The sequence below is a fragment of the Montipora foliosa genome, chromosome 10 (genome assembly GCF_036669935.1).
Source record: "Montipora foliosa isolate CH-2021 chromosome 10, ASM3666993v2, whole genome shotgun sequence".
In the NCBI taxonomy this organism is placed as follows: domain Eukaryota; kingdom Metazoa; phylum Cnidaria; class Anthozoa; order Scleractinia; family Acroporidae; genus Montipora; species Montipora foliosa.
Window position 1 is genome coordinate 15,723,606 of NC_090878.1, and position 12,599 is coordinate 15,736,204.

At 37.9% G+C, this 12,599-nt stretch overlaps 1 protein-coding gene across 1 annotated transcript in view; it reads right to left on the reverse strand.

The window, feature by feature from the left end:
* LOC137973479 (uncharacterized) overlaps positions 1–12,599 on the reverse strand; it is a 61,792-nt gene that overhangs the window by 19,430 nt on the left and 29,763 nt on the right. The window contains exons 6-13 of the mRNA XM_068820307.1: positions 12,160–12,471; positions 10,481–10,792; positions 8,771–9,082; positions 7,054–7,365; positions 5,345–5,656; positions 4,549–4,860; positions 2,831–3,142; positions 1,135–1,446 (exon numbers count right to left, since the gene is read on the reverse strand). Of these exons, the coding sequence (XP_068676408.1) occupies positions 1,135–1,446; positions 2,831–3,142; positions 4,549–4,860; positions 5,345–5,656; positions 7,054–7,365; positions 8,771–9,082; positions 10,481–10,792; positions 12,160–12,471 (2,496 nt within the window). The remainder of the gene's footprint in view (positions 1–1,134; positions 1,447–2,830; positions 3,143–4,548; positions 4,861–5,344; positions 5,657–7,053; positions 7,366–8,770; positions 9,083–10,480; positions 10,793–12,159; positions 12,472–12,599) is intronic.

Below are 12,599 nucleotides of genomic sequence, written 5' to 3' on the forward strand. Positions count from 1 at the left end.
AAACAAGGGAGGAGACTCAACAACAGGAGGCAATAAAATAAAAGGCCTGAAGTTAATTGGTCACACACAAGGGAAGCTCAAGCATACAGTAACGAAGAAAAATAGAAGGGCTAAATTGTTGGGGGAGGTCCAAGAGATGATTAGGCCATACCGCTTCAGTAGCTTGCTAAGATCACTGAAAAGGTCAAAATTGGAGGAAGAGGAAGGGAAATTTTGCATTTAGGTTAAGTGAGCTGTACACAAATATTGAATACAAGTTACTGGTTTATTATCACATAGAATGTGGAACAATGCAAATATCACAGATCTTTCAACTCAGGAGTTGCATACTGCAATGTCAGAACTTTGAACAGTATTAGTCTTTTTCTGTTCCTAATCCACTGCCACGAGTGAATAGCGAAAACTAGTAAAAGCTAATCCTCACTTCTTTGGAATGACGGATTGAGTTGAATACTCAGAAGGAACCACCCAAGTGCAACATTATTTTATAATGATTACGCGAGATCTGAACAAATTGTTCTGTGTACACGTTACGACGTTTACATAAAACCAGTATCAACAGTCTACACGGCTTACAAGGGCTTAAAAATTGGTGCTATCGTATTGCCAAAAATATCCTTTCACCGTGAGTAAAATGTGCTTTGCACTTGATGTGCAAACTCCGGAAAATTGTTTCAGGCCTAGCTTAAACGAAATCTAAGACTTGTTTCTTTACATGTAGTTTCCGATTTACTAAAATACAGTAAAAGATAAAGCTTTAATTGAAGCGAATTTTCAGCTGATTGTTTAAAGTATCCAAATATACTTTGCGCCGCTCGCAAACCCGAAGGTTTCGAGGAAAAAAAAAAAAAACTTTGCAAAGCAAACACCACAAAATGAGCAACAGGTGGAAATACCGGTCTCTTAAAAGGAATGATTGAACTCAGTGAACTGAGTGCAAAGATTCACTAATCCAAGCAGAACGATAGTGATTAACAAAGTTACAACATCTTAGGGGACAGGATGAACATCCTGTACGTCAAAGCTGCTCTACAACTTTCCAGGTCAGTTCCCTTTCATCCCTACACTTACGAAAGGAAAATATGAAGCCGCTTATTCCATTATGACGAATTCTGAACGTACATGTTTACATACCTTTTTGCAGTGTTTCCACTACATAACATGGTTCCATCAATGGTGACCTTCCAACCTTGGTATAACCTGCTATTTTAATGCAGTAGTTGGTGAAAGGTTTCAGTTCGCCAATTGAAGCATTCGTTTGACTTGCAGTTGCATTCTTACTGAAATATTCAGATTGACCTTTCTCATTGTAAAACACTGTGTAGCCAATAATAATGCCATTTTGGTCCTGTTGTGGTATTTCCTCCCAAACAACTCTAATCGTGTGAGCATCCACTGCTTTTGTTCCATCTCGCCCTTCCTTGATAACTGGATCAGAGCTCGGAGCTATTTATGAAACAGAAACAAAAATAGGTAACAAAAAATCATCTTTTTACATCTACTTTTTCTTAAACTATTTTGCACTTCACATCTTTATGGAACCTGCTTTTCTTTTAAATATTTCACAAATTTCATGCAGATTTATTAAACGACGTTAACTCCAAAGGTGTTATTGTTATTGCCATTGCTAAAACAATTACAGTCCCTGGAGAGACTTCCTGCAGTACTTTTGTGAAAAATTGGAAGTAAGAGGAACTGGTCTTCCAAACAAGGGAGCATACTCAAGAAAAGGAGGAATAAAATGAAAGGCCTGAAGTTAATTGGTCACACACAAGGGAAGCTCAAGCATACAGAAGCCAATAAAAATAGAAGGGCTAATTCGTTGGGGGAGGTCCAAGAGATGATTAGGCCATACCGCTTCAGAACCTTGGAAAGATCACTGAAAAGGCCAAAATTGGAGGAAGAGGAACGAAAGTTTGCATTTACGTTACGTGACCTGCACAAAAGTATTAAATACAAGTTACTGGTTTATTATCGCATATAGAATGTGGAACAATGCAAATATCTGAGATCTTTTACCTCAGGAGGTGCATACTGCGATGTGAGAACTTTGAACAGTATTTCTCTTTTTCCATTCCCAATCCACTGCCACGAGTGAATAGCGAAAACTATTGTTAGGCTATTGCACACTTCTTTGGAATGACCGATTGAGTTGAATACTCAGAAGGAACCACCCAAGTGCAACATTATTTTACAATGATTACGGATCTGAACGAACTGAACTGTCGACACGTTACGACATTTGTGCAGTCAACACGGTCTACCAGGGCTTAAAAATTGGTGCTATCGTATTGTCAAAAATATCCTTTCACCGTGAGTAAAATGTGCTTTGCACTTGGTGTGCAAACTCCGGAAAATTGTTTCAGGCCTAGCTTAAACGAAATCTAAGACTTGTTTCTTTACATATGGTTTTCGATTTAATAAAATACAGTAGAAGGTAAACCTTTAATTGAAGCGAATTTTGAGCTGATTGTTTAAAATATCGAAATATACTTTGCACGTCTCGCAAAAACAAAGGTTTCGAGAAAAAAAAAAAAAAAAAAAAAACTTTGCAAAGCAAACACCACAAAATGAGCAACAGGTGGAAATACCGGTCTCTTAAAAGGAATGACTGAACACAGTAAACTGAGTGCAAAGATTCACTAATCCAAGCAGAACAATAGTCATTAACAAAGTTACAACATCTTAGGGGAAGGGATTAACATCCTTGTACGTCAAAGCTGCTCTACAACTTTCCAGGTCAGTTCCCTTTCATCCCTACACTTACGAAAGGAAAATATGAAGCCGCTTATTCCATTATGACGAATTCTGAACGTACATGTTTACATACCTTTTTGCAGTGTTTCCACTACATAACATGGTTCCATCAATGGTGACCTTCCAACCTTGGTATAGCCTGCTATTTTAATGCAGTAGTTGGTGAAAGGTTTCAGTTCGCCAATTAAAGCATTCGTTTGACTTGCAGTTGCATTCTTACTGAAATATTCAGATTGACCTTTCTCATTGTAAAACACTGTGTAGCCAATAATAATGCCATTTTGGTCCTGTTGTGGTATTTCCTCCCAAACAACTCTAATCGTGTGAGCATCCACTGCTTTTGTTCCATCTCGCCCTTGCTTGATAACTGGATCAGAGCTCGGAGCTATTTATAAAACACAAACAAAAAAAAGGGACCAAAAATCATCTTTTTACACGTACTTTTTCTTAAACTATTTTGCAGTTCATCAATTACCTTTTTTTGCACTGCACATCTTTATGAAACCTGCTTTTCTTTTAAATATTTCACAAATTTCATGCAGATTTATTAAACGACGTTAACTCCAAAGGTGTTATTGTTATTGCCATTGCTAAAACAATTAAAGTCCCTCTAGAGACTTCCTGGATAACTCTTGTGAAAAATCGGAAGTAAGAGGGACTGGTCTCCCAAACAAGGGAGCATACTCAACAAAAGGAGGAATTAAATGAAAGGCCTGAAGTTAATTGGTCACACACAAGGGAAGCTCAAGCATACAGTAGCCAATAAAAATAGAAGGGCTAATTCGTTGGGGGAGGTCCAAGAGATGATTAGGCCATACCGCTTCAGAACCTTGGAACGATCACTGAAAAGGTCAAAATTGGAGGAAGAGGAACGAAAATTTGCATTTACGTTAAGTGAACTGCACAAAAGTATTAAATATAGGTTACTGGTTTATTATCACATAGAATGTGAAAGAATGCAAATATCTGAGATCTTTTACCTCAGGAGGTGCATACTGCAATATCAGAACTTTGAACAGTATTTCTCTTTTTCCATTCCCAATCCACTGCCAAGAGTGAGTAGGGAAAACTATTGTTAGGCTATTGCACACTTCTTTGGAATGACCGATTGAGTTGAATACTCAGAAGGAACCACCCAAGTGCAACATTATTTTACAATGATTACGGATCTGAACAAACTGAACTGTCTACACGTTACGACATTTGTGCAGTCAACACGGTCTACCAGGGCTTAAAAATTGGTGCTATCGTACTGTCAAAAATATCCTTTCACCGTGAGTAAAATGTGCTTTGCACTTGGTGTGCAAACTCCAGAAAATTGTTTCAAGCCTAGCTTAAACGAAATCTAAGACTTGTTTCTTTACATGTCCTTTCCGATTTACTAAAATACAGTAGAAGGTAAACCTTTAATTGAAGCGAATTTTGAGCTGATTGTTTAAAATATCGAAATATACTTTGCACCTCTTGCAAACACAAAGGTTTCGAGAAAAAAAAAAAAAAAAAAAAAACTTTGCAAAGCAAACACCACAAAATGAGCAACAGGTGGAAATACCGGTCTCTTAAAAGGAATGACTAAACACAGTAAACTGAGTGCAAAGATTCACTAATCCAAGCAGAACAATAGTCATTAACAAAGTTACAACATCTTAGGGGACAGGATTAACATCCTTGCACGTCAAAGCTGCTCTACAACTTTCCAGGTCAGTTCCCTTTCATCCCTACACTTACGAAAGGAAAATATGAAGCGGCTTATTCCATTATGACGAATTGTGAACGTACATGTTTACATACCTTTTTGCAGTGTTTCCACTACATAACATGGTTCCATCAATGGTGACCTTCCAACCTTGGTATAGCCTGCTATTTTAATGCAGTAGTTGGTGAAAGGTTTCAGTCCGCCAATTGAAGCATTCGTTTGACTTGCAGTTGCATTCTTACTGAAATATTCAGATTGACCTTTCTCATTGTAAAACACTGTGTAGCCAATAATAATGCCATTTTGGTCCTGTTGTGGTATTTCCTCCCAAACAACTCTAATCGTGTGAGCATCCACTGCTTTTGTTCCATCTCGCCCTTGCTTGATAACTGGATCAGAGCTCGGAGCTATTTATAAAACACAAACAAAAAAAAGGTGACCAAAAAGGTGACTTGTTTCTTTACATGTCCTTTCCGATTTACTAAAATACAGTAGAAGGTAAACCTTTAATTGAAGCGAATTTTGAGCTGATTGTTTAAAATATCGAAATATACTTTGCACCTCTTGCAAACACAAAGGTTTCGAGAAAAAAAAAAAAAAAAAAAAAACTTTGCAAAGCAAACACCACAAAATGAGCAACAGGTGGAAATACCGGTCTCTTAAAAGGAATGACTAAACACAGTAAACTGAGTGCAAAGATTCACTAATCCAAGCAGAACAATAGTCATTAACAAAGTTACAACATCTTAGGGGACAGGATTAACATCCTTGCACGTCAAAGCTGCTCTACAACTTTCCAGGTCAGTTCCCTTTCATCCCTACACTTACGAAAGGAAAATATGAAGCGGCTTATTCCATTATGAAGAATTGTGAACGTACATGTTTACATACCTTTTTGCAGTGTTTCCACTACATAACATGGTTCCATCAATGGTGACCTTCCAACCTTGGTATAGCCTGCTATTTTAATGCAGTAGTTGGTGAAAGGTTTCAGTCCGCCAATTGAAGCATTCGTTTGACTTGCAGTTGCATTCTTACTGAAATATTCAGATTGACCTTTCTCATTGTAAAACACTGTGTAGCCAATAATAATGCCATTTTGGTCCTGTTGTGGTATTTCCTCCCAAACAACTCTAATCGTGTGAGCATCCACTGCTTTTGTTCCATCTCGCCCTTGCTTGATAACTGGATCAGAGCTCGGAGCTATTTATAAAACACAAACAAAAAAAAGGTGACCAAAAATTCTCTTTTTACTCGTACTTTTTGTTAAACTATTTTGCAGTTCATCAATTATCCTATTTTCTACTTCACATCTTTATGAAAACCTGCTTTTCTTTTTAATATTTCACAAATTTCACGCAGAGTTATTAAACGACGTTAACTCCAAAGGTGTTATTGTTATTGCCATTGCTAAAACAATTACAGTCCCTGGAAAGACTTCCTGCAGAACCCTTGTAAAAAATCGGAAGTAAGAGGGACTCGTCTCCCAAATAAGGGAGCATACTCAAGAAAAGGAAGAATAAAATCAAAGGCCTAAAGTTAATTGGTCACACACAAGGGAAGCTGAAGCATACAGTAGCCAATAGAAATAGAAGGGCTAATTCGTTGGGGGAGGTCCAAGAGATGATTAGGCCATGCCGCTTCAGAACCTTGGAAAGATCACTGAAAAGGTCAAAATTGGAGGAAGAGGAACGAAATTTTGCATTTACGTTAAGTGACCTGCACAAAAGTATTAAATACAAGTTACTGGTTTATTATTACATAAAATGTGGAACAATGCAAATATTTGAGATCTTCCACCTCAGGAGTTGCATACTGCAATGTCAGAACTTTAAACAGTATTTCTCTTTTTCCATTCCCAATCCACTGCCACGAGTGAATAGCGAAAACTAGTGTTAGGCTAATGCACACTTCTTTGGAATGACCGATTGAGTTGAATACTCAGAAGGAACCACCCAAGTCCAACATTATTTTACAATGATTACGGATCTGAACAAACTGAACTGTCTACACGTTACGACATTTGCGCAGTGAACACGGTCTACCAGGGCTTAAAAATTGGTGCTATCGTATTGCCAAAAATATCCTTTCACCGTGAGTAAAATGTGCTTTGCACTTGGTGTGCAAACTCCGGAAAATTGTTTCAGGGCTTGCTTAAACGAAATCTAAGACTTGTTTCTTTACATGTAGTTTCCGATTTACTGAAATACAGTAGAAGGTAAACCTTTAATTGAAGCGAATTTTGAGCTGATTGTTTAAAGTATCCAAATATACTTTGCGCCTCTCGCAAACCCAAAGGTCTCGAGAAAAAAAACAAAAATTTGCAAAGCAAACACCACAAAATGAGCAACATGTGGAAATACCGGACGCTTAAAAGGAATGACTGAACACAGTGAACTGAGTGCAAAGATTCACTTATCCAAGCAGAACAATAGTGATTAACAAAGTTACAACATCTTAGGGGACAGGATGAATATCCTGTACGTCAAGCTGCTCTACGACTCTCCAGGTCAGTTCCCTTTCGTCCCTACACTGACGATAGGAAAATATGAGGCCGCTCATTCCATTATGACGAATTCTAAACGTACATGTTTACATACCGTTTTGCAGTGTTTCCACTACATAACATGGTTCCATCAATGGTGACCTTCCAACGTTGGTATAGCCTGCTATTTTAATGCAGTAGTTGGTGAAAGGTTTCAGTTCGCCAATTGAAGCATTCGTTTGACTTGCAGTTGCATTCCTACTGAAATATTCAGATTGACCTTTCTCATTGTAAAACACTGTGAAGCCAATAATAATGCCATTTTGGTCCTGTTGTGGTATTTCCTCCCAAACAACTCTAATCGTGTGAGCGTCCACTGCTTTTGTTCCATCTCGCCCTTGCTTGATAACTGGATCAGAGCTCGGAGCTATTTATGAAACACAAACAAAAAAAAGGTGACCAAAAAATAATCTTTTTAAACATAGTTTTTCTTAAACTATTTTGCAGTTCATCAATTATCCTATTTGGCACTTCACATGTTTATGAAACCTGCTTTTCTTTTAGATATTTCACAAATTTCATGCAGATTTATTAAACGACGTTAACTCCAAAGGTGTTATTGTTATTGCCATTGCTAAAACAATTAAAGTCCCTCTAGAGACTTCCTGGATAACTCTTGTGAAAAATCGGAAGTAAGAGGGACTGGTCTCCCAAACAAGGGAGCATACTCAACAAAAGGAGGAATTAAATGAAAGGCCTGAAGTTAATTGGTCACACACAAGGGAAGCTCAAGCATACAGTAGCCAATAAAAATAGAAGGGCTAATTCGTTGGGGGAGGTCCAAGAGATGATTAGGCCATACCGCTTCAGAACCTTGGAACGATCACTGAAAAGGTCAAAATTGGAGGAAGAGGAACGAAAATTTGCATTTACGTTAAGTGAACTGCACAAAAGTATTAAATATAGGTTACTGGTTTATTATCACATAGAATGTGAAAGAATGCAAATATCTGAGATCTTTTACCTCAGGAGGTGCATACTGCAATATCAGAACTTTGAACAGTATTTCTCTTTTTCCATTCCCAATCCACTGCCAAGAGTGAGTAGGGAAAACTATTGTTAGGCTATTGCACACTTCTTTGGAATGACCGATTGAGTTGAATACTCAGAAGGAACCACCCAAGTGCAACATTATTTTACAATGATTACGGATCTGAACAAACTGAACTGTCTACACGTTACGACATTTGTGCAGTCAACACGGTCTACCAGGGCTTAAAAATTGGTGCTATCGTACTGTCAAAAATATCCTTTCACCGTGAGTAAAATGTGCTTTGCACTTGGTGTGCAAACTCCAGAAAATTGTTTCAAGCCTAGCTTAAACGAAATCTAAGACTTGTTTCTTTACATGTAGTTTCCGATTTACTAAAATACAGTAGAAGGTAAACCTTTAATTGAAGCGAATTTTGAGCTGATTGTTTAAAATATCGAAATATACTTTGCACCTCTTGCAAACACAAAGGTTTCGAGAAAAAAAAAAAAAAAAAAAAACTTTGCAAAGCAAACACCACAAAATGAGCAACAGGTGGAAATACCGGTCTCTTAAAAGGAATGACTAAACACAGTAAACTGAGTGCAAAGATTCACTAATCCAAGCAGAACAATAGTGATTAACAAAGTTACAACATCTTAGGGGACAGGATGAATATCCTGTACGTCAAGCTGCTCTACGACTCTCCAGGTCAGTTCCCTTTCGTCCCTACACTGACGATAGGAAAATATGAGGCCGCTCATTCCATTATGACGAATTCTAAACGTACATGTTTACATACCGTTTTGCAGTGTTTCCACTACATAACATGGTTCCATCAATGGTGACCTTCCAACGTTGGTATAGCCTGCTATTTTAATGCAGTAGTTGGTGAAAGGTTTCAGTTCGCCAATTGAAGCATTCGTTTGACTTGCAGTTGCATTCCTACTGAAATATTCACATTGACCTTTCTCATTGTAAAACACTGTGTAGCCAATAATAATGCCATTTTGGTCCTGTTGTGGTATTTCCTCCCAAACAACTCTAATCGTGTGAGCGTCCACTGCTTTTGTTCCATCTCGCCCTTGCTTGATAACTGGATCAGAGCTCGGAGCTATTTATGAAACACAAACAAAAAAAAGGTGACCAAAAAATAATCTTTTTAAACATAGTTTTTCTTAAACTATTTTGCAGTTCATCAATTATCCTATTTGGCACTTCACATGTTTATGAAACCTGCTTTTCTTTTAGATATTTCACAAATTTCATGCAGATTTATTAAACGACGTTAACTCCAAAGGTGTTATTGTTATTGCCATTGCTAAAACAATTACAGTCCCTGGAGAGACTTCCTGCAGAACTCTTGTGAAAAATCGGAAGTAAGAGGGACTGGTCTCCCAAAGAAGGGAGGATACTCAACAAAAAGAGGAATAAAATGAAAGGCCTAAAGTTAATTGGTCACACACAAGGGAAGCTGAAGCATACAGTAGCCAATAGAAATAGAAGGGCTAATTCGTTTTGGGAGGTCCGAGAGATGATTAGGCCATGCCGCTTCAGAACCTTGGAAAGATCACTGAAAAGGTCAAACTTGGAGAAAGAGGAACGAAATTTTGCATTTACGTTAAGTGACCTGCACAAAAGTATTAAGTACAAGTTACTGGTTTATTATCACATAGAATGTGGAACAATGCAAATATCTGAGATCTTTCACCTCAGGAGTTGCATACTGCAATGTCACAGCTTTGAACAGTATTTCTCTTTTTCCATTCCCAATCCACTGCGACGAGTGAATAGCGAAAACTAGTATTAGGCTAATGCACACTTCTTTGGAATGACCGATTGAGTTGAATACTCAGAAGGAACCACCCAAGTGCAACATTATTTTACAATGATTACGGACCTGAACAAACTGAACTGTCTACACGTTACGACATTTGAGCACTCAACAAAGTCTACCAGGGCTTAAAAATTGGTGCTATCGTATTGTCAAAAATATCCTTTCACCGTGAGTAAAATGTGCTTTGCACTTCGTGCGCAAACTCCGGAAAATTGTTTCAGGGTTAGCTTAAACGAAATCTAAGACTTGTTTCTTTACATGTAGTTTCCGATTTAATAAAATACAGTAGAAGGTAAACCTTTAATTAAAGCGAATTTTGAGCTGATTGTTTAAAGTATCCAAATATACTTTGCGCCTCTCGCAAACCCAAAGGTCTCGAGAAAAAAAAACAAAAATTTGCAAAGCAAACACCACAAAATGAGCAACATGTGGAAATACCGGTCGCTTAAAAGGAATGACTGAACACAGTGAACTGAGTGCAAAGATTCACTTATCCAAGCAGAACAATAGTGATTAACAAAGTTACAACATCTTAGGGGACAGGATGAATATCCTGTACGTCAAGCTGCTCTACGACTCTCCAGGTCAGTTCCCTTTCGTCCCTACACTAACGATAGGAAAATATGAGGCCGCTCATTCCATTATGACGAATTCTAAACGTACATGTTTACATACCGTTTTGCAGTGTTTCCACTACATAACATGGTTCCATCAATGGTGACCTTCCAACGTTGGTATAGCCTGCTATTTTAATGCAGTAGTTGGTGAAAGGTTTTAGTCCGCCAATTAAAGCATTCGTTTGACTTGCAGTTGTATTCTTACTGAAGAATTTAGATTGACCTTTCTCATTATAAAACACTGTGTAGCCAATAATAATGCCATTTTGGTCCTGTTGTGGTATTTCCTCCCAAACAACTCTAATCGTGTGAGCATCCACTGCTTTTGTTCCGTCTCGCCCTTTCTTGATAACTGGATCAGAGCTCGGAGCTATTTATAAAACACAAACAAAAAAAGGTGACCAAAAATCATCTTTTTACACGTACTTTTTGTTAAACTATTTTGCACTTCACATCTTTATGAAACCTGCTTTTCTTTTAAATATTTCACACATTTCATGCACATTTATTAAACGTCGTTAAGGTAACATTGTTATTGCCATTGCTAAATTAATTACAGTCCCTCGAGAGACTTCAGGCAGAACTCTTTTGAAAAATCGGAAGTGAGAGGGAATGGTCTCCCAAACAAGGGAGCAGACTCAACAACAGGAGGCAATAAAATAAAAGGCCTGAAGTTAATTGGTCACACACAAGGGAAGCTCAAGCATACAGTAGCCAAGAAAAATACAAGGGATAATTCGTTGGGGGAAGTCCAAGAGATGATTAGGCCATGCCGCTTCAGAACCTTGGAAAGATCACTGAAAAGGTCAAAATTGGAGGAAGAGGAACGAAATTTTGCATTTGCGTTAAGTGAGCTGCACAAAAAAATTAAATACAAGTTACTGGTTTATTATCACATAGAATGTGGAACAATGCAAATATCACAGATCTTTCACCTCAGGAGTTGCATACTACAATGTCAGAACTTTGAACAGTATTAGTCTTTTTCTGTTCCCAATCCACTGCCACGGGTGAATACCGCAAACTAGTATAGGCTAATGCACACTTCTTTGGAATGACCGATTGAGTTGAATACTCAGAGGGAACCACCGAAGTGCAACATTATTTTACAATGATTACGCGGGATCTGAACAAATTGTTCTGTGCACACGTTACGACGTTTACATAAAACCAATATCTACAGTCTACACGGTCTACCATGGCTCAAAAATTGGTGCTATCGTATTGTCAAAAATATCCTTTCATCGTGAGTAAAATGTGCTTTGCACTTGGTGTGCAAACTCCAGAGAATTGTTTCAGGGCTAGCTTAAACGAAATCTAAAATACAGTAGAAGGTAAACCTTTAATTGAAGCGAATTTTGAGCTGATTGTTTAAAGTATCCAAAGATACTTTGCGCCTCTCGCAAACCCAAAGATTTCGAGAAGAAAAAAAAAACTTTGCAAAGCAAACACCACAAAATGAGCAACAGGTGGAAATACCGGTCGCTTAAAAGGAATGACTGAACACAGTGAACTGACTGCAAACTAGACATTACATTACCAAATATTCACTCATCCAGGCAGAACAATAGTGATTAATAAAGTTACAACTTCTTAGGGGACAGGATGAACATCCTGTATGTCAAAGCTGCTTTACAACTTGCCAGGTCAGTTCTTTTTCATCCCTTCACTTACGAAAGGAAAATATGAAGCCGCTCATCCCATTATGACGAATTCTGAATGTACATGTTTACATACCTTTTTGCAGTGTTTCCACTACATAACATGGTTCCATCAATGGTGACCTTCCAACCTTGGAATAGCCTGCTATTTTAATGCAGTAGTTGGTGAAAGGTTTCAGTCCGCCAATTGAAGCATTCGTTTGACTTGCAGTTGCATTCTTACTGAAATATTCAGATTGACCTTTCTCATTGTAAAACACTGTGTAGCCAATAATAATGCCATTTTGGTCCTGTTGTGGTATTTCCTCCCAAACAACTCTAATCGTGTGAGCATCCACTGCTTTTGTTCCATCTCGCCCTTTCTTGATAACTGGATCAGAGCTCGGAGCTATTTACAAAACACAAACAAAAAAAGGTGACCAAAAATCATCTTTTTACACGTACTTTTTGTTAAACTATTTTGCAGTTCATCAATTAACCTATTTTGCACTTCACATCTTTATGAAACCTGCTTTT